General features: G+C 35.7%; 1 protein-coding gene across 1 annotated transcript in view; it reads left to right on the top strand.

The window, feature by feature from the left end:
- The window catches only part of LOC123536736 (uncharacterized), a 52,511-nt gene extending 26,108 nt beyond the window's left edge, over positions 1-26,403 (top strand). Inside the window, exons 13-28 of the mRNA XM_045320117.2 lie at positions 603-719; positions 1,359-1,480; positions 3,631-3,822; positions 7,087-7,198; positions 7,635-7,721; positions 7,931-8,079; positions 8,939-9,112; positions 11,277-11,388; positions 13,206-13,343; positions 13,681-13,835; positions 14,136-14,228; positions 15,072-15,208; positions 16,942-17,099; positions 23,952-24,146; positions 24,669-24,686; positions 25,004-26,403. Coding sequence (XP_045176052.2) covers positions 603-719; positions 1,359-1,480; positions 3,631-3,822; positions 7,087-7,198; positions 7,635-7,721; positions 7,931-8,079; positions 8,939-9,112; positions 11,277-11,388; positions 13,206-13,343; positions 13,681-13,835; positions 14,136-14,228; positions 15,072-15,208; positions 16,942-17,099; positions 23,952-24,146; positions 24,669-24,686; positions 25,004-25,194 — 2,150 coding nt within the window. The 3' untranslated portion in view covers positions 25,195-26,403. The remainder of the gene's footprint in view (positions 1-602; positions 720-1,358; positions 1,481-3,630; positions 3,823-7,086; positions 7,199-7,634; positions 7,722-7,930; positions 8,080-8,938; positions 9,113-11,276; positions 11,389-13,205; positions 13,344-13,680; positions 13,836-14,135; positions 14,229-15,071; positions 15,209-16,941; positions 17,100-23,951; positions 24,147-24,668; positions 24,687-25,003) is intronic.
- The last annotated feature ends 977 nt before the right edge of the window (positions 26,404-27,380 follow it).

The raw sequence follows: 27,380 nt of genomic DNA, 5'->3' as shown, positions 1-27,380 counted from the left end.
CTTGATAAAATCTAGGCTATATCTGAAAATGAGTTATCTGGGTTCAAAAAGTAGGTTACTAGGTCAAATCAAAGAAATGAAAATCTTCTGAATGCGATAGAGACTGTATTTTTCAATTGATCTTCATGAAGTTTAGTCAGAATGAGTGTCTCAATAAAATCTAGGTCAAGTTTGAATATGGGTTATCTGAGGTCAAAAAGTAGGTTACTAGGTCAAATCAAAGAAAAATATTGTGTATGCGATAGAGGTTGTATTTTTCTATTGATCTTCATAAAATTAGGTCAGATTGATTGCCATGATGAAATCTAGGCTACGTTTGAATTTGGGTTATCTGAGGTTAAAATGTAGGTCACTAGGTCAAAACAAAGCAAACCCTTGTGGTCCAATCTTAATGAAAATTGGCCAGAATAATTGTTTCCATGAAATCACTAGGTCAAACATGTTTACACTGTTATGGTGTGTTTCTCAGGTGAGTGACCTAGGGCCATTTTGGCCCTCTTGTCTTATAACACTACGTATCTGACTAGACGAATGGAAAAGAATCATATTTGTTTTGTTATATTCTCTTCGTTTTGTTATACATGACAAATCTTCCACTCCAGGCGGTGAGACCTTTAAATACATCCTCGTAGTGTCTTCCATGAACGACAACTCTAATTCTATTGAGTATTCGAAAACCCTTCTTGTTGAATGTAGAGATCCGGTAGCGCGCATATCAGGTTAGAAACATGTTTTATCTTTTATCGTAATGTTCCTTTCGTCAAACTTATATTCTAATACAGTGTGGTATACTTAATTCTAACACGATCCGATTCATTTTACTATTAAACAAAGAAGGCTGGAGACAGTGATTTATTAAACAACAATTCACTGTTCTGACGTCACAACTATTACGTCATAGCGTCAAGCGGCATAACGGCGCGCTGGAAAAGAACCCGATTGAAAACGGGCAAATATTTAATGCATGCCGACAAGGTGTACTTTAAAGTCCTTGATAACGTGTTAGAATCGAAATAATATATCTCATTTAGTGATTTGCTCTTGAATAAATCACTGTTTGTCGTTCAGATGCGTAGCATTATATCACTCGGGCTACGCCCTCGTGATATAATTCCTTCGCATCTGAACTCCAAACAGTGATTTATTCAGCGACAAATCACCGATGTGATATATTATTTCTTAAATGAAAGTCAAAGTTTACTTTGATTTTTAAACGTGAAGTTACTTGAATAGCAAGGATTTTAAAGTTGATATAGGATATTACAAAAATTAACCAGCATTAGACCTATACCTTAAGAATGTCTCAATGTCATTCATATCATTGTCTGAGATTAGCCTGTTCAATATCTGATTCACAGGAAACGACATGATCAATGTAGACGTTAGTCAAAAGGACGTGACGCTTTTTGGCAGTTCGTCGTATGATCCTGACGGCGGGAACGTTTCTTATAAGTGGGCTTGCTCTTCATCAGGTGACACGGTAAAATCTCATTTAGTATTTTGATATTTCAGATTTGGTTGTTTTTGTTTCTTTTCTGATATGCTTCAATTGCTTTTTTAATTTCTCTAAAGCGTAAATAACGTGCATGTACAAGGACTGGTCATAAAGTTCTCAGAATAAATCTGTTATTCTCAAAAGTTTAATTACAAGTTGTACTGCTATTTAAATTCATGATGTGTCTGTGTAATATGCATAGTTTTGATAACAATGTAGGTAAAAAAGTAAAAAGGACGATTCATATTATGTGCAGTAAGACACGAACAGAGTCAATGTCAAAATAGTGACGTAACATTCTGAATAATCCATTTTGACTGAATGCACTTCCCGTGGCGCTTAAAAATTATCATAAACATTTCCGTACTATGTTGTGTCCAACGTATATACTGTTGTTAAAACTAGATGTTGCGCATGTTAGTGTTCATTCTTGGGGAATATAGCAATTTCCGGAGGCCCAGCCATTACGACGCTCTAATCCCAAGATATCGAGATTCGGAAGATAAAATTCTGTATTTGAAGGAACTTTCAAGCGTTGGTCGGAGTCATTCCTTCTAGAAAACCAAACATTACCCCGGCAGACTTGATCCGTGCGTCACGCTGTGTTTTCAATAAATTTTTGGTTCAGTGTACATGTTTCTATTGCTTTGCCACAAAATGTTTTTTCTATGCATGGCGTCATCATTTCGGTTGAACATGGAACGCATATAAAAAAGTACATCATCAGAAATATGTCTACGTTTTTAGTGTCAAAAAGACTGTAAGTGTTATTCAAAGTTTCAGACAAGAAGTAAGTGAACGTATTACCCAAAGTGCTTGTGGCGCTTTTCCGGCGTCATCAATTTAATAGTAACAAATTAGAACGTACTACTTTAATAACAAAAGACCTATTATGACAGTTTGTGAGATGATGTTATTTATACATGTCAATGTTCTTTAGTGTACATTTGATAGTTTTGAACTTAATGATTGTCTTTTATCTATAAGAGGATGACGATATACAGGAATGTGTACCATTCATTATTTACTTCAGTTAAATTGTTAGCACACCTTGTTATGTGTCTGAAATATTATACAGATTCAGAAAAAGCGGATTTAATAATATGAGCCGCGCCACGGGAAAACCAACATAGTGGGTTTGCGACCAGCATGGATCCAGACCAGCCTGCGCATCCGCGCAGTCTGGTCAGGATCCATGCTGTTAGCTTTTAAAGCCTACTGGAATTGGAGAAACTATTAGCGAACAGCATGGATCCTGACCAGACTGCGCGGATGCGCAGGCTGGTCTGGATCCATGCTGGTCGCATACCCACTATGTTGGTTTTCCCATGGCACGGCTCATATGGGATAATTGATCCTTTCAAGTATGAATTGAATCGCTGTATTTGCCAGTCTTAAAGGCGCTTGGTCAGAGTTTGGTCAATTAATTAATTTCTTCAAAACTTTAGCATCTGATCATTTACATCTATTTAATATAATACTGAATTTTCACTGGAGGTATTGTAAAATGTGGTTTTCCTGTCTTTGTTGCCTAACCAAGATACAAGTATTTTAGCATAAGTATAAATTTTTTATAAGTACAAACTTAGTCTTTGGAATTAAATGAATGTAAGAAGTATTGTATTGTATTTGTCCAGGGTTTGCCTTTTGAGTTGTATATTTAACCGAAACTCATGTAAAAAACAAATTAATAAAGTTATTTTTACCGCCCCTTGGTTACCTTGGTTGTGCAACCAAGATAGATTAAAAATAGATGTCTTTCGAAGCTGCGCACAGTTTTTAAACCTGCCCTTTTTAGTTTTTCTTTTAAAAATTATTCCATTGTCTATCAAGTGCAAATGTAAAACTGGAAATTATATCGAAATCAAAAGAAATACTCAGCTTTTCAAATACTTTCAATTATATACTCATTTCTAATAGCGACGTAACTCTATAAATAGATTTAGTAGATAATATATTCAACATTACCCATATACGATGGACCATCTTTAACTTATTTATAGTTATTTTATTAGTATCTTGGACAGTATTTCCGGAATCACATAAAGACTGTTATCGCGAAAAATTACAGATTTAAAACACTTTGCGTTCAGTATTTTGCTGCTAGCCGTGATATAGTTATTATCTCTTAACAGGACTGCATTGCTAAAGTAACCAGCTCAAAGTCCAGTTCAACTACATTATCCACAGTGACAATATCACCATCTAAAATGAAGGCAGGGAAGAAATATACTATTTCCCTGACAGTCAGCGTTGAGAAGACAAATGTAACATACAGCAACGAGGATGACGTCATATTAGCAGCACAAGCGGGTGACAAACCAGTGGTAAATTTTTAAAATGGACTGGTCTATAATTCAGTTTGGACAGTACCATTTAATATTCGAAGGGGTGTTTATTTAAAATTTACTGACTGAATAGAGAACAGTGCAGACCATGATCAGCCTGCATGATCATGGTCTGCACTGGTCGCAATGACAAAATTACTTACCGCCAGCAGGCTAAAAGTTAAAATATTCAGATTTCAAACACCTGTTATGGAGTATACATGAGTGTCTTTTCGCAACAAGTTGAATGTCTTTACACATTTACATGTCTAACTGCGAACGTATGGAAGAATATTTCCAGGTGGATGTTATGTATTGACGAAATTTCGATATACAATCTCGGAAATTTTGAGTTTCGACTTACGTTACACATAAGACAAAAAATAACAAAATTGTATATTTTACTAGATGCAAATTTCAGTACAACTAATGAAAACAACAATGCTCTTTATGAATGAGACAAACAGTGTTCATAAATTGATACATAGATATAAATGTTGACCACCGTCGACAGGTTGTAACAGTTTCAACTTCATTTAACAAATAATATATACCAAACAGTGATTTGTCGTTAAATTAATCATTGTTTGGAGTTCAGATGCAAGGAATTATATCACATGGGAACAGACCGAGTTATAATACGCATCCGAACGACCAATAATGATTTTATTTAGAAGAAAACCACTGTTTCGATTCTATTACAATATAAGAATTATTATCTATTTCTCACCACAGGAGTCTGAAATTCTATCAATAAGACCACAGAAGTCTATCTTTACAAAAAATACCCACTATATATATAAAGTAAACACCAGGAATGAAACGTCAAAAACCCAGGGTCCCCTGAAAATACGCACGGAACACAGGGTGATCGCAATTTAGCGAGCGTAGTTAAGAAATAACACTAAAATACACCTACCACACTCGACAGCATTCAAATCTGATACACTTTACAAGAGTAATCAGACATTTTCTGAGGTTTTCTGAGATTTTCAGCTGTCGCCGAAGCCATTCGCTGACGTCACAACAATAACAACAATTACAGCGCCGGGATAAAGATAAAATAATTATTTTATTCTTTAAAATTTGTACATAGAGTAAATAAGTATTAGAATATTTATATGTTTACATCAGTCTATAATATCCCCTAGATTCCTTTTGCAATACAAAGATAATTTACAAAATTTGATTGGGAAAACCCGTAAAGGAAGGTTACTCTTGGGATAATCCATTTTACGATGCAGCGGAATATCTAAATTTCAGGAGTAAAATTTGATACTTGGTGTACAATGACTTTTTTATATGAATAGAGCAATATGAAAATGTCTTTAATGTAATTTGAAGGTAAGACAGTACGGGAATTGATGCTTTCTAATTTTATCCCGGCGCTGTAATTGTTGTTATTGTTGTGACGTCAGCGAATGGCTTCGGCGACAGCTGAAAATCTCAGAAAACCTCAGAAAATGTCTGATTACTCTTGTAAAGTGTATCAGATTTGAATGCTGTCGAGTGTGGTATGTGTATGTTAGTGTTATTTCTTAACTACGCTCGCTAAATTGCGATCACCCTGTGTTCCGTGCGTATTTTCAGGGGACCCTGGGTTTTTGACGTTTCATTCCTGGTGTTTATTTTATATATAGTGGGTATTTTTTATAAAGATAGACTTCTATGGTCTTATTGATAGAATTTCAGACTCCTGTGTTCTCACTTATCGGACAGAAAAATCTCTATTTTTAGCAATGCTGGAAAATCTTATCTCAAATGGGTTATCCCACACTCCTGTGACGGACTACTTCATGCACTGAATATTCATATTACTTATGTAAAATAATTAAAAATCTGGTACCTTTATCTTTTCTCACCGTTCCTTATAGTGTATTTCTTGATTCAAAATTCATTACTTTATGATAAGAACGTACCGTTACGCTACAAACGATAAAACTAAAGCGGAACTTTGTTATTGTGCGTCACTGAAATGTCATGACGTCACTTCTGCTTACGGACGTCAATTTCCCGCGTTTTAAGTAGTGTTTCATATTTTTATGCTTGTTTTTATTGTTTCTGTTTTGGTAAGTGAGAAATAGAATCCATTATTGGTGTTCGGTGAAGATCGAAAATCCCAACCCTCGGGCGCATCGCTCAAGTCTTAAACTCGGCTCAGCCTCGTTTAAAACTTGAGCGGTGCGCCCTCGGGATGGGATTTTCTGATCTTAACCGAAGACCAATGATGGATTCTCTATTTCTCACTTATCGGACAGAAAAATCTCTATTTTTAGAAATGCTGGAAAATCTTATCTCACATGGGTTATCCCACACTCCTGTAACGGACTACTTCATGCACTGAATATACATACTATTTATGTAAAATAATTAAAAATCGGGTACCTTTATCTTTTCTCTCCGTTCCTTATAGTGTATTTCTCGATTCAAAATTCATTACTTTATGATAAGAACGTACCGTTACGCTACAAACGATAAAACTAAAGCGGAACTTTGTTATTGTGCGTCACTGAAATGTCATGACGTCACTTCTGCTTACGGACGTCAATTTCCCGCGTTTTAAATAGTTTCATATTTTCATGCTTGTTTTTATTGTTTCTGTTGTGGTAAGTGAGAAATAGAATCCATCATTGATGTTCGGTGAAGATCGGAAATCCCAACCCTCAGGCGCACCGCTCAAGTCTTAAACTCGGCACAGCCTCGTTTAAGACTTGAGCGGTGCGCCCTCGGGTTGGGATTTTCTGATCTTAACCGAACACCAATGACAGATTCACTATACCTTTGACGGCATCCACCACATATAAAATTTGCCTGTTTTGTATGCTTTTCATTTCCAGCACGCCCCTATGACGTTAGAGCTATGATATAATAATTGTGATAAACAAACGAGCCGTGCCATGAGAAAACCAACATAGTGGGTTTGCGACCAGAGTGGATCCAGACCAGCCTGCGCATCCGCGCAGTCTGGTCAGGATCCATGCTGTTCGCTAACAGTTTCTCTAATTCCAGTAGGCTTTGAAAGCGAACAGCATGGATCCTGACCAGACTGCGCGGATGCGCAGGCTGGTCTGGATCCATGCTGGTCGCAAACCCACTATGTTGGTTTTCTCATGGCACGGCTCAAACTGTGATTTTGTTGCATAATAACATACACTTTCGGTCTTCTTTGTTTAACTAGAAAATAATTTTTTATCTATTCGATCTATATATATCAAATTAATAGTGTTTTAATAAAGGTTTTTGAACCCGTTCTTTCATTTTCAGATTCGCTGGGTCACAGATAGAACCAAATTTCGTCATGACGTCCAAATCATGGTGAAAGCATATGTTGGTACTGATGTGACAGTAGAATGGGCATTCAGGGATGACCTAGCGCGTATGAAAACTTTATTTTGTCCTTTAATTTCGCTGAAATGAAATACAAATATTTTCATGTAAAAAATTATTGCCGCCACATTAGGATTTTTTCCGTACAGTAACTCAATTTCATTATAACTTATACCAAGTTGTTAAACAACCATACATTAGATACAGTGTGATCTTTTATTCTGGGCTCAATTCGCTGGAATTAATTGTTAACGAATAGCAGAGATTTGTGTTGTATAACTTCATTTTATGAACGTATAGATGCCTATGATACAAACAAAAATGTGTTGTATTATTCATGACTGGCTTGATAGATGCCAAATTATGTAACGAATGCTTTAATAATAGTAGTTCAATTTATGACTAAGTAGGCTTTGATAGTTTTGTTTATGACTTGGAAGATGTCGCTAAAACGACATATTCATATTCAAATATTCGTATTTCAGTTTATGACTGGGTAGATGCTACCAATACGACAACAGGAAAGGCCAGTAAAGTTACTGATGGCTATTCATGGTACACCATCCGGCCTGGTACGTTTGTTGACGAACAGAATGTTGGATTGTTCGTCCTTTTGTCAACTTGTCGTTTTATTCACTTTGAGCTAGAGTATAAAAAGAACTCTCGTTTATTTTCATCACATTATGACGTATTATAAACGATCTCAGTAATATCAACACTTCGTCTTATAAAATCTATGCTATAATTAGATTTAAAGCATTGATTTTGTCTTTTAAAACAGGTGCTCTTAAACCAGGAAGTCGATATAAAATACAGCTTAATGTGACTGCCAAGACACAGCTTTATTCCATTAATGAGTACGATGTGTATATATATGAACTTCTCAGAGGGTGTTCTGTGGACGTTAGTACAATGGCAGAATTAGAACAGGTGAATAATTTCAGGTTTGATGAGATATATGTCATGTAAAAGTGAATTTTGATAAGTTATACCTAATGCACTGAAAAAGTTATAGCTACATTTTAGTCCAAGTTGCAAGTTTTTGCCACCTTTTGGATACATTCTTTTGTCTAAATCCTGTTAGTGTTTCGGTGGACTATCTCCAAGTTTAGAATGATATTGCTGATAATTTATGCAAGGCTTGAAATAGCCTGATGTTACAGTTGCATATTGAAACTGTCAATATGCGCTTAATTTCTCTTACGTGTGGTAAGGTATTATGTGTTTTTTTTTTTAAAGTTGTATTATTATTAAACATTGTTCTATACAATATTTCGACAGAGTTTGAAGAGTACTCTGTGGAAAAAAAGGAAACATACTGGTACATGCCAATCGGCAAGTCCATTGTGTTAAATATGTTTTAGTACGAGTCTGAATATATCCCGTATTGTATAGGGCTATGCTCAATAATCTCTTAATTTTATGCTTATTTTTCTAATTGAAAAGTGACAGCAAACTACTGACAGACGTGAATTTATCTGGAAACATTGCATCAAGTGTTTGTATTGGTCATTATTCAACATAGAGATTCGAACCAAAGTTGTAATATCGTCCAATATGGAATGTAATTGTATCCAGTATGGAAATATATTTGACGGTCACATGACGCAAATGCATATACCTGTATGGAAGAGAAAACAGCATATATACACATGATAAAACGAAATACACCAGAATTTCATATTATCGCAAGCTATTAGTATCACGAATATTTTCAAGTTTTTTATACGCCATTAACATTATATCGTAATTTAGTTGCAACTTTTATTTTACCTTTTTTCCCCTCTAGTCTTCGGTTTCGCTTAGTAACTGTGCCCAAGACCCAGGTGTGACATTGTGGTCTACAACATGCACTGCCGGGGATAGAGAATTACATCTTTACAGTGCTACATCAGCACTTTATTTCACCTTCATCGTCCCGGTTTTTAAGCAAGGTGTAACAAGTGTGTTCCTTAGATGTAAGGTACAAATTCTATTTACTTTTAACTGCATATCTTTACTGATAATATGATAAAAGTTATACATCAGTCAGATGTCGTGCAAGCAATTTTAAATAATCTGAGTATTATATTAATGAACATTTCAATCAAACATGCATATCTGATACTGGGAAATTCATCTGTATCACAAATTGATGAGGATATCCAACATATAACAGATGCCAGGTATGTAAAAATCCAGTATCGATAGCCAGTATCCGATCTGAAATCTTATTACTTGAAAATCAAAACCACTGACATTTTAGACAGGGTTTTAACAACTGGCTATAGCTCTAAATCAGCTACCAAGTTCCAACCTCGCGTCGTTTGAGTTTTCCTTCTGTTTCTATGTGACCGCATCACACATATAGTCTGGACGTGTTAAAAATAGTCCTATGTTTATTTTTAGCTCACCTGCCACAAAGTGACAAGGTGAGCTTTTGTGATCGCGCAGCGTCCGTCGTCCGTGCGTCCGTGCGACCGTGTGTCCGTGCGTAAACTTTTGCTTGTGACCACTCTAGAGGTCATATTTTTCATGGGATCTTTATGAAAATTGGTCAGAATGTTCTCCTTAATGATATCTAGGTCAACTTCGAAACTGGGTTACGTGCGGTCCAAAACTAGGTCAGTAGGTCTAAAAACAGAAAAACCTTGAAAACTAGGTCACGTGCGTTCAAAAACTAGGTCATTATCAGAATTTTTATCTTGATGATATCTAGGTCAAGATCAAAACTGGGTCACATGAGCTCAAAAACTAGGTCACTATGTCAAATAATAGAAAAAACGACGTCATACTCAGTTCAAAACTGGGTCACGTGGGGACAGGTGAGCGATTCAAGACCATCATGGTCCTCTTGTTATAGTTTTGGTATTGTGTGAGTGTGTGAGCAACTGAGGACTACTGTTTTAAACAACAATAAAAAAACAACACCCCAATCAGCAACGGATTCTAGAATAATTATGGACTTTATATTCACATTTGAAATATTCGGAATCACTCCGCTCTAGGGTTAAGGTTTATGGTTTATGGTTATGGTTAGGGTTGCAATTGGCCCCACCCTGGGGCAAACTTAGTCTACATAGAGTTGTTTAGGGAAAACCTTTAAAAATCTTCTTGTCTTGAACCACAATGGTATTTGGCATGTAGCATTGTCTAGTTGACCTCTACCAACATTGCTCAAATCATGACCGGTCTATGCACAATGAAAAATTGATTCTCCAGGTGTATCGGTTGAAATATCACTCAGGAAGCACTGGCTATCAGTTCTTTCAGGGCTTTGATTTATTTTTTACTTAGATTGGTTGCGTATTGCGTACACACATTTCCTAACTGAAGTTTTTCATAATGTTTATAAAAATTGTGTTTTCGACAATATTTTTGTTAAATTTTATTCTAATTTATGCAAAAATGTCTGTAAAATAAAAGGTCAAACACAAAAAATAAAGACATTTTTTTTCACACCTGAAAAGAACAGTTCTGATTACTTTTTTATTAGATCACGTAGTAAGGTACACCTTTGTACATTTATCTTGAATACATTTAATTAGAATTAGAAAGAATTTATTTTGTATTATCCCTATTTGCAGATTGTCTAGGTGATGAATGTCTTATATCTGGAATTGGTTGGATGAACATTATTCATGTTTTGGAAATTAATAAGTTTACACACACTCCTTCCACACGTTTCTCATTTATGGTGTTTATGTATTCTTAATGTTGCCAATTATGGACTTAATACGTTAAAACCAATTCAATATTATGTTAATGTTTAATAACTGACAAGCCACACCTTCAAAATGGATCTTTTACAAAACTGCAGTACTTTTGTGACGTATTATTTAAGGGAAACACATGTGCGGCAAGACTCTGTGTCTGATTGTATTGTTTCAATATTTTACCAACTGAGTAATTCAAAGATTTGTTTATTATAACTTGCAGTGATGAATAGGGTTTTCTTGGCTCTTTCTTTTTACATGATAAAGGAAAAACTGGAACTTTTGATTTGAAAATTTTGCAATATGGGTATTCGAGTTCGTTTCTGCTTTTTTAGTCATTAAAAAATAGTAAAGACAGCGTCCTGTCAATTCAGAAAAAAATGACCCCGAAATGTATGTATGTGCACATCGCTATCATGTGTGCTTTTGCAGATACTAGACAGCATAGGAAACTCATTGTCGGTTAATTCTACCGAAGTGGCGATTATAAAGGCAGTGCAAGACAAGACAGTGGCACAAACAGTTGAAAGTTTAAAACAAACAGGTAAAATAAGTAAGAAACGAATTAAAAGTAAACAATAGGTTTGGCATTATATTTAGTATTGTAGCATATAATATTCTTTAGGAAATTGTACTGCATATTGAATGAATTCACTTTAGGAAATCCTGTGTAATGGCGTTAATGTCCCACAGTGAATTAATGTATACGAAAACAGCCTGTGTAAGAGCGCCGTTAATGTCATCGCAAGAGCGCCGTTAATGTCATCGCAGGAGTGCCGTTAATGTCATCGCAGGAGCGCCATTAATATCATCGCAAGAGCGCCGTTTATGTCATCGCAAGAGCGCCGTTAATGTCATCGCAAGAGAAGAACAGTTCTGTACAAAGGCAGATGTTTACCCCTTTCCTTTGATATGAGTCTCTACACTAAACACTCCAGAGCGACGTATGTCTAACAGACAAAATCTAGTCACCGCACAGGCATTTTAAAGATATTGCAATAAACAAATGTGAATGAACTTAATCGGTACATATAAATAAGAATATAGTGAAAAATAGAAGATAGACGTTTGATATGATATCAGGCCGCAAGGCTGATATGGGCCAGAAGGGGCGAGGTTTCCCGAACACCTTCCGACCACATCTGCCAAACTTGATAACATTAATATAAAAATACAGTAGCTTGTTATTCTGTTTATCGTGTAACCCGTAAAACCTACCTAGAAGAGCGTATTTCTTTTGATCTTATTTTATAAAAAATGATTTCTGAAACAAAAAATAAATAAATTCAAATTTTACGGACTTGAAAATTCATCCGTAACTGTAACATCTGAACGAAATAATACGCAAGCCTTGTTGAATTGAATATGCTTTATATAAAAAATAAAAACAACAACAATAAAATTTACTCCAACTGCGTAAAAATCAAAAACTCTCCTCTTGAATAAATCAGAACATATTTTATTTCTACATTTCTAAAACATTTCACTCAGACAGATACGTGTCCTAAGCACTGAAAATTTCTCTTCTAGACTCGGTTAGATAGATTTTAATCTCAAAATTTACATTGTTCCAAAAAAAGAAATGACCATAGACTAGCTTAAGCCATTTTTTTTTGATTACTTGGATGCAAAAGTGTCTAATAGTAGATATAAATCAAGAATGCACAGTAAGTTTATTAATTTTTTCCAAGAATCGACCCATGTAAACGTTGTGATGTCATGATGTTGTTACACAATGACGTCATTAATTAAGCATTATTGTCTGTTCGATAAAGATGGAGACAGACTGAACTAAGGAAATTTTTCGTTGAAATTATAGAACCTGTCTACATATAACATTAAATCCGGACTCTATAATAAAATTGAATTTGGAATGGAGCTGATGTAAAATCCTATTCCGTCTATATGGGCGGGACAAATTACTTATCAGGTTATTGACGTGATAACAAAAAATATCAGGCATGTTTTGTCGGACAGTTTCCATAGCAGTTGCAGTGAATATGATTATACTACTGCTTCTATTACCAACGTTTTCTTCAGATGTCTGTTCGTTTTTAGAGCTATGGTATTGTTTGTAAGTTACCTGTTTTTCAGCCCAAAGATCGCTTATTGAAATCCAGCACATGTCACAATTGTACTTTCTCATTTTACCGCAGTACTGTCATCCTCCATGGAATGGGATTTAAAGGGTGTTCACATCAGCTTTAAACTGTCTCCGTCACCGTCATAAAAGAGCTGAAATGGAAGTGTATCATTTAATTTAATTGACCCAAATTTTAGCTTTAGAATTTTTAGAAGTCAGATATATATAACTTTATAAATTATCACATTTATTGATAAACGACCGATTTTATCTCCAAGGTGATTTGTTAGGAGCTTTGGCATTGATGTCAGAAATGGCTGAAGACGAGGAAGACGAGGCAGATCACTTATTTAATAACCAAGCCGTTGGGCTTATCAGGCAGATTGTCAGCGGAGATCCTAGCAATGATGATATACGTATGTGTTAAAACAATCCTTAAAAATAAATGCAAATTATTCGGATAAGACGTCAATGAAGAGTTTGTAAATCTTTATCCGAGCTCATTTGAATTTTATGATAAAGAGGATCGTATTTTATATTGAACGTGTCGGTCAATATTATAAGTATAAGATTTTCAATATATTCCATTATGTATATATTGTTTTAAATATTGCAAGGTTGATATAATCGTACTGTAATATCAGTTATGTTGAGAACTTAGACAAAACCGACTTATTATGGTATCATGTTTACCATTATCTGACTATTATCAATGGTTATTCTCTAAATATTTTAGAGTTTTACTTTTTTCAGAACGTTCATTGAAAAGTTTCGGCAGACTTAAAGTTGAGAAAGTAGAGAAACAGGAGACAGAAGGTCTAGCTAACAATCTGGTCTCCATGCTGGATAAGCTTTGTCGTGCGGACAAGCAAAGTAAAGCCATTGCATTTAACGTCGATCAGATAAAGGTATCTACAAGGAAAAAGAAACCAAACCGATAAAGTAAATTTTAAAGAGAATGTCAAATCAACAAACGCATGGAAATAATTATGAGTAATAGTAAATTACAAGTAATTCACATAAATTGCCGAAAACCCTATAAATATCTATATCTCTGCAGTAGAAGGCACTTTTACTTATCTTTCCAGAAATGAGAACAATGCTCTTGAAAAATGGTTAACTGACAAACAAACTGAAAGCCAAATTCAAGATGTCAAACTGATTTTCTAGTGTGACCATCTAACCAAACATTTCCTACATAATTTCAGAAAATTCTTCAAAATACCAAGCGTTTGATGGAAAGCACGAAGAAACTTGGTCCATTATACCGGGTCGCCGAAGACAAATTGGCTTGTATCAAGGTATATTTTAGTATTAAATTTATGTAATGGCGGGCAGTTAACCTAACCAGTGTTCCAGGATTCTGTACCAGTATAAACCTGTTCTCCGCAAGTAACTCCCAACTTCCCCACATGAATCAGATGTGGAAGACGATTGGTTTCAGACACAATGGCTTTCATCAAATCGTCACGGTGAACATTCGCCTTTCCTGAGGTTCGAATTCACGACTCCGCGCTCCATAGGACTGAACTATTCCTATTGAGCTAAGCAGGCGGGCTTGCGCTTAATATGTTCGCAACATATTTTAAGGCGTATGGATATTGCTGGTGAATAAAGAAGATATTAAGTTGAACCATTACACAATGAACTTTTATTATTCTATATTTCATTTATATATTATTCTATATTTCATATTTTGTTACTCGACGACAATGTCAAATGCGATAAGTCCTTAACGTGGGAGATCTTGTGTAGTACCATGCAACTGCATTGCCTCCACAATCCCTCGCCAGCCAGCTGACTCCGTATGCGAACTGAGAGGTGGCATGTTATTATCGATGGATGAGACGAAATCTCAAAAGAAAAATTATAGGTCTAATGTCGCCCCTTACCTGCGAAGAGCATGTTGGTTTTGATACAAAAAAAAAACAACAAACAAACACTGGGTTAACTAACCACAGTGTCATAACAGACATTTCATTGAAATACATCGTAATGTATATCAAATAAACTAAAAAATTCAGATGGGTCGGATATAGAATTCTTTACACCTTGCTTATTTTCTGTTTATCGTGTAACCTATAAAACCTAGAGCAAACCAAACTTTAAATATGTTGTGACAACCCTAATATATCTCGTTTCAGATAAAACTAATGCAAGAAGGAGACTTTGAATCAGTAGAACTTGAAAATGGGGGTAAACATAAATATCTTGTAAATGCACTTGATGATTTAGAAGTATTTGACCTAGACTTAGAGTTTCCCGAGGAACTTAAAAGCAAGTAAGTTATTACTGATAGCTTATTTTATGGAAAGAAGAAGTTGTTTAACGTGTTTGTTTGCCAGGTATTTTGACATTGGATGGTCGTCGGAGTAACATGGCACACATAATCAGTGCCATCATGAAATACTGAGCGATTATCACGAAAATGGTATTAAAACAGTACGTAGACAGGCTTTAAACTGGAAATCTTACATCAACACGTCAGCACTATCTGAAATGAACAATGATTTTCTAGGGCAAGCATACGTGTTCTGGCATAAAAGTGTCTTTACAAGAACATCCAGAATTCTAAGCCAAACATTAGATAAAACAAAATACGAAAAAAAAAAAAAAATCAAACACACTCTGACAGAAACTTCTATACTACTGTTTTGAGAAAACATCGTAAAATGAACTTTATTATTTATTAGTTATAAGTGTTAATAACTCGATAAAACAATAAACACCGAACGCCTAGTTTATGTCAGAAGAAAGAAATGACAAAAGAACCCTAAAAACTTACCTGTATCAGTTAAACATTTTACGTTTACAGACAAGGATATGTTATAGAAAACGATTGTCTGAATCTTCAAATAGTATTCTGCTTTTGTAGCATGTTTTTAGCTCACCTGTCACGAAGTGACAAGGTGAGCTAGTGTGACCGCTTGATGTCCGTCGTACGTCGTCCGTCGTTTGTCAACAATTTCTAAATAAAGTCTTCTTCTTAAAAACCACTGGGCAGAATTACATCAAACTTCACAGGTATGATCCTTGGGTGGCCCCCTTTCAAAATTAGTTAAAGAATTTAATTCCATGCAGAACTCTTGTTGCTATGGCAACCAAAAGGAAAAACTTTAAAAATCTTCTTGTCCACAGGGCCTAGGGCTTTGATATCTGGTGTGTAACATCACCTAGTGGTCCTCTACCAAAATTGTTCAAATTATCCCCCTACGGTTAAATATGGCCCCGCCCCGAGGGTCACATGGTTTATATAGACTTATATAGGGAAAACTTTGAAAATCTTCTGGTACAAAACCACATGGCCTAGGGCTTTGATATTTGGTAGGTAGCATCATCTAGTGGTCCTCTACCAAGATTGTTCAAATTATCCCCCTAGGGCCAAATATGGCCCCGCCCCGAGGGTCACATGGTTTATATAGACTTACATAGGGAAAACTTTGAAAATCTTCTTGTACAAAACCACATGGCCTAGGGCTTTGATATTTGGTATGTAGCATCATCTAGTGGTCCTCTACCAAGATTGTTCAAATTATCCCCCTAGGGTCAAATATGGCCCCGCCCCGAGGGTCACATGGTTTATATAGACTTACATAGGGAAAACTTTGAAAATCTTCTTGTACAAAACCACATGGCCTAGGGCTTTGATATTTGGTATGTAGCATCATCTAGTGGTCCTCTACCAAGATTGTTCAAATTATCCCCCTAGGGTCAAATATGGCCCCGCCCCGGGGGTCCCAAGTTTTACATAGACATATAGGAAAACAAGTTTAAAAATCTTCTTGTCTGAAACCACAACACTTAGACTCCGCACAGGTGCCTGTGCTAGGAAGTGCTTGCGGGGGCTATTGCACATTCCACAACATTTCATGAACAAAACAAATCTGGTAAAATTTGATCGCTTCAAAAAGCAAGCTCTTCCTATAGAATTCATTGAAATTCTAAATGCGCACAAAGTTACAACTTTTAAGTTGAAAGAAAATTCTTTGACGTACACAGTGCTTCATCTTGCAGGTATCGTGATCAGTGGTCCTGTGGAAGCTCACAGAAATGTAACAATGTAGCGCTTAAGATCGAGGAATATTTATCCGAGCCACCAGACCTAGCTTTCGGACGAGCAGACAAAGAATGCAGCAAATACGTTTATGTTGATTTATTTAATCCTTTGTCGGGTAAAAAAGATATATTGTGTCTTTTCAACAATTACACATTTTTAGGGGTTGGGGTTAATGTCGCTTTGACAAAATATAGGCCAGATGGTGACTCTTTCAGCTTTTTTTATGGTACAGGAAGGCTCCGGTTATTGTTTCAGGCATTGGCTTGCACCTTGGTAGAACCAACGACCTTCCTCTTCTGAATGATACTTTATCCAAAGTCAAGGTCGTAAAGGACAAGTGAATGGAGTTCAGCGACCCAGAGGCCTTAAAGTAGAAAATATCATTTGTTAATATCTTCTGTATGTGTTATATATACATGTGAAAGTAGTGATATTATATTCCCTCTCCAAGACGAATGATTTCATAATGCAGAAGAGGACTCCAGACATTTATTGCAACGTTAAAATCTGTTTGAATATACACTTTAATAACATTGGCTCGACACCTTCCTTTCTTACTTAGAGTAATTATCAGCTGAAAGTAAATGTTTGACTTTTCAATTATACCTTAAATGTGTGCTTTATATAATGGTTTGTGAGCATAATATATAGAATTAACGTAAAATATAGAGAAAAGTAAACGAAACACATCTCTTCAAAATCTGTCGTAACAAAGTAATCACTGCAACTGTTTTCAAGTCCAAATATATGATTAAAGTTTGTACTTGCTATCATATTTGAATACTTATTAATATATTCTAAAATATGTACCTTTAAATCCGAAATCTGACATCATTTTTACCTTTTAGGTATTCTTGTATCTTTAACAAAGTTTAATTGCACAAAAAAGTACGTAACTGGTTGGGAAATAGTGTTTGGAAAGAAACAGTTTCTGGATAAGTTAAAAAACCGCTTTTTCGGTTATATTTATGCAAAAGTTTGATCAGTTTTCATCAGATTGTCGACATTCGTGTCTGTGAGGAATCATGTTTTCTAGAAATAATTATTAATATAAACATTATACTGATCACGAAACAAGTTTGATATGATCCGCACCATGCGAAAACCAACATAGTGCATTTGCGACCAGCATGGATTCAGACCAGCCTGCGCATTCCGCGCAGTCTGGTCAGGATCCATGCTGTGTTCACTAACGGTTTCTCTTATTATACTGATCACGAAACAGAAGTTTGATATGAGCCGCACCATGCGAAAACCAACATAGTGCATTTGCGACCAGCATGGATCCAGACCAGCCTGCGCATCCGCTCAGTCTGATCCAGATCCATGCTGATCGCAAATGCACTATGTTGGTTTTCTTATGGTGCGGCTCATATCCATAACCGTAAGCATTCTCAAGCTGTTGAAAATAAACTATTTTGGTCACAATGCCAGCGTAATGTTGACATTTCATCTACTGACCTTCGAACAGTGTCATCTCCTGACTTATGAAGTATAGCAGTCCTTTGTCAACAAACTATTCTCCAACTGCAGCTCAAGAATGGCTTTCCTTCTTGAGTTCACTATAATGTATGACATTCTTAGGCAAAAGCATTGTTCAGTTACTCATAGGAGCGAGATCACTGTGACCTTGTCCTTTGGCTGTCAATACTGATAGAAAGTAATACAAGTTTAAGCTTAAGGGTTCTCAAGCATGTTGTTGGTCAGAAACTGTTTTCAGTCTACTTTTACCTATCAAATTGTTTTCTACTGATCACAGACAATCATCCAGAAAATTTGACTACTATAGACCAACATATTCTCAAACCTAAGTATTTGCCGACCAGCCGACCAACCGACAATGAACATAGCCATATCCCCCTTCTTCTTCGATGTTTGTTTAATAATACTGATATAATGTCTCTTTGTTTGTATATATTGTAATATATCGGCGGTTGCAATAACTTTGCACCTATGTTTTATTGTAATATTCTTCTAGTACTAAATATTATTTTCCAAATACTTTCGTTCTTACTCGTATCATTGACAAGATAAAAGGAATGTGAAATTCTTTAATCCCACGTGATCAGATCATTGTACGCTTTATTTATTCTTATTAAGGGCTTATCTCCCTTGTTGAAATATTTCCAAAACTTGCAGGGCTCCAGATATTTTTTGGCCTATGAGTATTTACTCATCATAATTTTTGTGAATGAGTAAAATGGTAAAGTCTAAAATTTACTAGGAGTAATTTTACTCCTGAAAATTTGTAAATGTGAAAACAAAAAAGAAAACGGTTCTATAACATATTTATTAATTTGGTGTAACACCCATGAATTTGTTTGCAGTTCAGTTTCAATTCAACATTCAAGTTTTTGCTTTTTGTTCTCCCTTGGCTTACTTTGGCTTAAAACACCGCTACTGAATCCAATAGAATACTCAATATAGCTTTAAATATGTTTTAATGATCGTTCTTGTTGGTTTAAAGATGCGTAGTGTTTGTTCACTTTTTACAATCTTAGAAAGAGACATTTTGTTGTTTACTCTACACCGGAGGTTGATATTTTAAATCGACACCGCTTTAAAATACACTATCGTTACCATCAATATTGTTTCCCAACTATTTGATTTACGAATGCATTGGGTATATAATATAGTTTAACTTATAAAGTACCATTCAATGCTTGTGTACGTTCTGTGTGGGAGAATTAATGTTGACCGTGCTTTGTTATGTAAAGCCTTTAGATGATTCAGATTTTGTTTACGCTAGTAGTAAAAAGTCATTGCAGGAGTTTCTGTAATTATGTCCCCCCCCCCCCTCTGGGGGAGACATATTATTGTTTTTGCCCTGTCCGCCCGTCCGTACATCACACTTCATTTCCGAGCAATAACTGGAGAACCATTTGACCTAGAACCTTCAAACTTCATAAGATTGTAGGGCTGCTGGAGTAGACGACACCTATTGTTTTTGGGGTCACTCCGTCAAAGGTCAAGGTCACAGAGGCCTGAAAATTGAAAACCATTTCTGATCAATAACTAGAGAACCACTTGACCCAGAATGTTGAAACTTCATAGGATGATTGGTCATGAAGAGTAGATGACCCCTATTGATTTTGGGGTCACTCCGTCAAAGGTCAAGGTCACAGGGGCCTGAACATTGAAAACCATTTCCAAACAATAACTAGAGAACCACTTGACCCAGAATGTTGAAACTTCATAGGATGATTGTTCATGACCCCTATTGTTTTTGGGGTCACTCCGTTAAAGGTCAAGGTCACAGGGGCCTGAACATTGATAATCAGTTCCGATCAAAAACTTGAGAACCACTTGACCCAGAATGTTGAAACTTCATAGGATGATTGGACATGCAGAGTAGATGACCCCTATTGATTTTGGGGTCAGTCTATTAAAGGTCAAGGTCACAGTGGGCTGTTCATGTAAAATCATTTTTTGGAAATAACTTGAGAACCACTTGACCTAGAATGTTTAAACTTAATAGGATGATTGGACATGCAGAGTAGATGACCCCTGTTTATTTAGCGGTCACTTGATCAAAGGTCAAGGTCACAAGAGCCTGAACAGTGACTTGAGAAGCACTAGGCCAAGAGTGTTGAAATTTAGCGGGATGACTGGACATGCCAAGTATATGATCCCGATTGCAGCCAACCATCAGTGTCTCTTTGACGTTCGCTTCTGACCCCTATTGACTTCTTGCCTATAGGACTTTGCATTGGGGGAGACATGCGCTTTTTTACAAAAGCATTTTCTAGTTTCTTATACGTTTTTATACGCTTAAAAATGATCGCACATGCGTATATGCATTATTTCAAAGCGTAATTTACGCTAATACGCATCTTATCTGGAGCCCTGACCTTGTTCTGAAAACCAATCTATCATGTAAAATACTCCGTTCATTATATCAGTTTATATTGATATGTCAGAATACATGGATTTTGACATCCTATCTTCAAAATTAAAAGAACGTAATTAATGATGCTTTCTGCATGTTAGAGTAGTTACTAATCGCAGTTTGACTGATAGCATCAAATCTCACATTGTCAGAAAACTTTTAAAATTACATGAATTAAGGGGACACGGGGAAATTCTTTGATATTTGGGCGAAGCCTACATATTAAATCTTTATTTTGTCAAGGACTTAAATATATTCCATTGCGTCATCACCAAATGTTTGCTGGCATTTTTTGTTCAGTTTGTGTATATAAATTAATACCCTGCAAACAAAAGTATAAACGAAACAAAAGCTAAAACGGTGGCAGTCATACTGATGACCTGAATACCCATAAAGTAGCTTAATACGAGAATTGTTCAAATATGAATACATCTAAGCACATGAAAATGTATCCTTGGCAGATTTCAATAAAAATTTTATTTGGTCTCCTCGAAGTATTCACCTCCAACATATATGCAAAGTTTCAGTCTTCTAATCCAATCCTTGAAGGCATTTTCATAGTCTTTGCTAGGTATACTATGAAGACACTGGAATATTGCAGAACCGAGGTGTTTGCGCTGCACAAATTTTCGACCAGAAAGGTATTTTTGAGCCTTGAGAACACAAAGAAGCCACATGGGGCAAGGTCAGGCGAATAAGGAGGGTGAGGGAGCACAACAACCCTTTCCTGCTTTAGAAAGTCTTATACAATGGACGCCTTGTGCGATGATGCATTGTCATGTAGCAATCTGACACTGGCCAAACCAGTTGCGGGTCTTCGATTTTTGAAATATTTCTTCGGTTTTCGAAGAACTTTAGTCTTGTAAAACTTCGCATTTACGGATTTTGTGAAGAATATGGCATACATTACCTTCTTGACACTCATGGTCCGCTTTGCAATACATGGTCTTTTGCCAGACTTCGTTGTCCATATTTTGTTCTGAATCTTTCGTTTGGGCTCAAAAAAGTGAACCCATGTCTCGTCACCAGTGAAGACATTTGCGAAAGACCGTGCATTGTAATTTGGAAACTGTTTAAGCAACAATATTGCGCATTTCACGCGTGCCTTTTTCTGCTCATCTTTCAACAGATGGGAAATTCATCTAGCACAGATCTTTCTCATTTTCAATTACGTTTCAGAATTGTATGAGCTGCTCCTAATGAGATGCCAACCATACTAGCTATTTGCCTAGCGGTGTATCTTGCATCAGTAGCAACTATTTCTTTCACTCTAGCAACCATCTTGGCAGACGTTGCTGTTTTCGGCCAACGGCCATATGGTGCATCTTCTGTTGAAATTAACCCACATTTGAATTTCTTAAACCAACGAATAACTGTCAAAAAAGACATTTCATTATGCCCGTAAACAGAACATATTTCATCAAAATGTCTTTACACCCTATGCCAAGAATACAGCGATTCTTAATATAGGACCGTATTTCAGCGGCGTACGCTGACCTTCTTCCAACCATTTTTGTATTAGTATACACGAGTAGGCAATGTTTCGCGAGCGATAGACACAACTAAAGTGAACAGATTTTAATGGGTGTGGTACCAATGTAAAGCTTATATGTTTATCTACCCAATAATCTTAATTTCCTCGTGATTTTCGCATTATTGAGCGAGATAACGTTCTAGATGCATTCATATTTGAACAATCGTCGTATGTATAGGTAAGATGTCGAGCGCTCTATATAAGATATCGTGCGCTCGAGATAAGATGTCGTGCGAATGAGATAAGATGTCGAGCGTTCAAAATAAAATGTCGAGCGCACAGGATACGATGTCGTGCGCTCGAGATAAAATGTCGTGCGCACGAGAAAAGATGTCGAGCGATCGAGATAAGATGTCGAGCGCTCGAGATAAGATGTCGTGCGCACGAGATATGATGTCATGAGCACGAGATAAGATGTTGAGCGCTCGAGATAAGATGTCGTGCGCACGAGATAAGAGGTCGTGTGCACGAGATAAGATGTCGTGTGTGCTCCAGATAAGATGTCGAGCGCTCCAGATAAGATGTCGTACGCACGGCATAATTTATTCGAAACAAAATATTTGCATGTCCTAAACATACCACCATAATAAAGCGATATGCTAACAAAAGTACATTAACACTGAAAAAATCCTACAGCCGAAGATAAATGATATCGTAAGAAATCCATAATGCATTATTTGTTATTTTGATATCAAATTCGAAGACATATATGCAATTATAGAAATCGACAGAAACTGTGTCGCTGTTTACACTTGTATTGATCATAATGGCTAACTTCCTGTATAAATTGAGCAAGATCAAAATAATGTTTCAGTGTTTTGATGTTTAGATGTCATAAATAATAATTGCAAAAACAAGGTAGTATTAAATAATTGATCATGATTACGTGTGTGTGTTTAATGTTATAAATGAACACATACTTGTCCTGATTGGATATACTTACTATTTTGTAGCTAATATGTAGATATTTGTTCATGAAGTTACTGATAAATAATGTGTAAAACTTGATTGTTGGCATTTCAGAACATTTAATAGCAAGAGCGTTTTTGCTGATTTCTCTTTTTAATTTCTTTGCTTTTATTAATTTTCGCCTGAATAAGGACCGCGAATGAAATACACATAAATTTACTTCAGATACTTATTAACTCTTGGCGAACAAGGTTCTTTACAATCATGATTTTTTTGATAGATAAACAATCACATAAGATGGTCAAGTTCTAAGTATCTGAATTATTTAAGCAAACCAAAAGGCACATTACCTGATAGCCTGTCAGATTTGCCACGATCAGAACTGTTCCCGAAAGAAAAACAGCAATAGCTGCTAATTAGATGAACATGATCTTATTTCATAATTTTACTGTAAGTGCAAAGTCTAATAGCATGACTGACGGTAGTCGCATGCTATTTCTTACAATCGAGGAAAATTATGGTCGTTTCCCGTAGAAAGACGTGTTGTTCATACAGATTAGGGTTTGGTATATGGTAGAATTTGATACATGTGCTTTATATAATGTTAAACATACATTGTTTTATATATTTGACAGGTGAGCGTATTTCAGTGTATAATTTGGAAGGTACGGTTAATATGAACCTGGGAACACAGTGTCCACGTGGTCAGTGCTGGTACTATGACGATTTCTTGAAAAGGTACAGCCAGGTCGGCGTTACAACTGCTACAGGCAAAGATGGATCCATTATGTGCCAGTCGCATCACCTAACAGCGTTCACTGTCAGAAGCGGTATATCAATTAATACCAATTAATAATCATATTATCATTATGTACAAATTTTTTCTCTTGTAGACCTACTATGCCTTCTCTTCCGTTATGCATATGCACGATGTAGGGGACGATGTATATCTATCAAAGCCAAAATAATGCTGTGTGACATGAATGTTTGAGAGAATTCCACATGAAAGAATTACAGTTTTAAATAAAAAACTGAAAACCTGCTTCCATCTTCTTCTAATAATATAAATTGAGACAAAATAACTTCACAGAAATAAGGAACATGAGCTCATTTAACGGTGCGTTTAAATAAATAATAATGTTTTGGAGGAGATGCATTTGCAACAATTTGTTTTACTTTCTTCTTATCAATAAAACGATACATTCATGATTCATGAAACCTGTTATGCAGACTTTAGATGATATTTACATTAGAATTTACTGAGGAAATTCAATTAATTAATTTATTTCTGTAGCATCTTAATAAAGGAAATAGGATAGATCAAAGATAACATGCTATTTTTCCTCTTACAGAACCGGAGTTGTATCAAGGTAAGTAGCTTTTGCCAGATTATTTGTTTATTTCAAGTGGCGTGCACAAAGCATTACATAAATGTTATGTTTGCACTTAACAAATCAAGTTTAAAATATATGTTTTCTAATTCAATTATCTTCACTCACATACATTGTAATTCTTTATAGCGCACCAGCAAAAGAAACTTATTAATTGGAAAAGAAATAAAACATTAAAACTGAAAAAAGCCTTCTGGCATTTGGCATCTCAGTTCTACGAATGTACTTAGCGTGCCTTATTTATGAAGTAACTATTATATTATTTATCTAGGTTTTACTTGTACATTTTCCTGTAGGACTGAACCTTCCTTATATCATTTGCGTGTGTGTTGGGTGTGTTTTTCTCCTGATATCAGCGGCAGTGCTACTGAAATTATTTCTCGTTATAAAGCACCGTGCTAATGCTGTGGACGACGAGACACAACTGGACCTTGATGAAATGCCCAATTATAAAGACGACTACCCGCTGAAAAAGAGAACATATTAACAGTTGTTTTTATTAAATGATTGTGTATGCTGTTACTTTCATATGTTTCGCTTCGCTTTAACTTCCCGGTATGATAGACAACGAACATAATCTCGTTGTTCCAAACTTATGCTCTGCAGATAGTTCCATCGTTCTGAATTCGCATGTCACTCTGTTCATGATTATTTACCAAATCTGTAGCGATACATAAAATTGTCGAGAATTCAGGAGTTTCACACTTTTAATCTTGTGGCCTGCTATTTCTCACTTATAGTGGGTTGTTGTCTGAAATAATCGAATTTGTACGGCCTTGCTTACTCCCAAGCTGTGACCTTAGTTATCTCCCCGAAAGTTTGTCAAGACTAAAATGAATTGAAAATGATAGTTACGTCATGATGAATACGTGTTTAGATTTTTGAAACAAATAAAAAACAAAGGTCTTTAAAATGAAGTTTTTTTTAAAAACTGTAATTGCATGATTGAAACAATAAGAAGCTTTGTAAAGAAATAAAGTAAATAACGACCAGGGAGCCAGTGACAAACTTGTTCGCAAGTGGGATTACAATGCGACCAATCGAAGTTTGATTCCCAGCCGAGGCTGATAACCCGGCTAGTTGTCAGTGCGTGCTGGGTGATTTATTTTTCCTGCAACATCGGCTTAGACTGGATGCTAGGAAGGTTATGATGACTCGTCTAGAAATAAATTGTTCCATCCATTCGCCAACTACCCAACCAAATCAAGAAACCTTAAACTTTACCTTTACTGTCACTATTTAATGTTGTTATGTGATTATTCGTGTATACAGTGTATGTACATGTATATTCCTGTCTTTGTGATACTTATCTTTATGCATTTATATATAGAAGCAACGAACGCCTTTAGTAGGTGGAATGTTTAATTATATAAGTTTTGTTAAATACTTCAAAACGATCTTTACTAATACATGATTTAATAGAATGAAACCTGTTTTCTTTCAATTGTAACTCCAAACGATGATGTTGCCGTGCATGGAGGATTGTTGATTTTTCGCAGCTTAGATCCTAAACGACATGATTTCAAACAATTGCATGTTACCAGATTGTAAAGTGTCAGCCTTTCACAGGGACTGGGCATTGCAATATCATTGTACAGACAGGTTAAAACGAGTTATTTAAGCAAGCTTAAAGCTAGTAAATGTAGTTAATATAATGTATTAAATTAACAAATGGCACAATTTATAGAATAAACAATTGCCCTTTGCGATTCTTTTCTTTTTTGTAAAAGCATGAACCAATCTCCCGCATTCTAGTTGTTTTTCGACAAAAATGTTTAATATTCATTGTCCAAAATATCTTTACGGGAGGTATCAACACAATACAAACATGCATACATGTTATATTATCGTTTTATGAAAACAAATCGCTAAGATTGAGGCGACAGAGCTGTATGAACAGTTGATTCAATTTCTTCTACTATTCGTCCTTAAGATCAATTTTCTGTAATCTCAGGGAATGTTTAGGGCACTGGCACCAGAAAAGAAAGAAAATGCATCTGTACATGTTATACCTTACCCCTAGGTATTCTATAAGAACAATGGTCATGAACGGGAAAATATACTAACCCGTTTCAAGCCCGCATTTCATACCTAAAGCACGCAGTTCGGTAAATGTGTACTATGGATATCAAACAAGTGGTAATTTATCTTTAATTGTGTATCGGTCACATTTCTTCAATACTTCTTATCTTACAAAAACAACGCGTATTTTATAGTTTTTTCAACGTTACACAAAAAACCTGCTTGACCTTCCCTGGTGAAGTTCCGTTCTAGATACCAAAACCATTCCGATTGGCTGTTGTGAAAATGTATGTCAATAGTCATTTTACTACACGCGTTCGCTAATATGTGAAAATGCAGCATAAATGTGCAAAATGAATAAAATAAACAGAAAAGATGTAGAACAATGTATGATTTCAATTTAAGAATCAGATACAAGACGAATTTCATTCATCATTTCGAGTTTTAGTGTAAAATTGTGATTTTTTTTAAATTCTGTTTTTGTTTGTTTACGTTTCGCCTAACATGTGCATACTGCCGTGACCTCTAGACCGGATGTTCATTAGGGAAGGTCACGCAAGTTTTTACTGTAACGTTGACGAAAGCATAAAATATGTTGATAATCTCAGCAATATGGAATATTGAGACAATGTGACTGGTGCACGTTGGAAG

This window comes from Mercenaria mercenaria, chromosome 17, assembly GCF_021730395.1.
Source record: "Mercenaria mercenaria strain notata chromosome 17, MADL_Memer_1, whole genome shotgun sequence".
Classification (NCBI taxonomy): Eukaryota; Metazoa; Mollusca; class Bivalvia; order Venerida; family Veneridae; genus Mercenaria; species Mercenaria mercenaria.
Note: the sequence above shows the minus strand (reverse complement) of the source record. Positions and strands in the feature narration are given on the sequence as shown.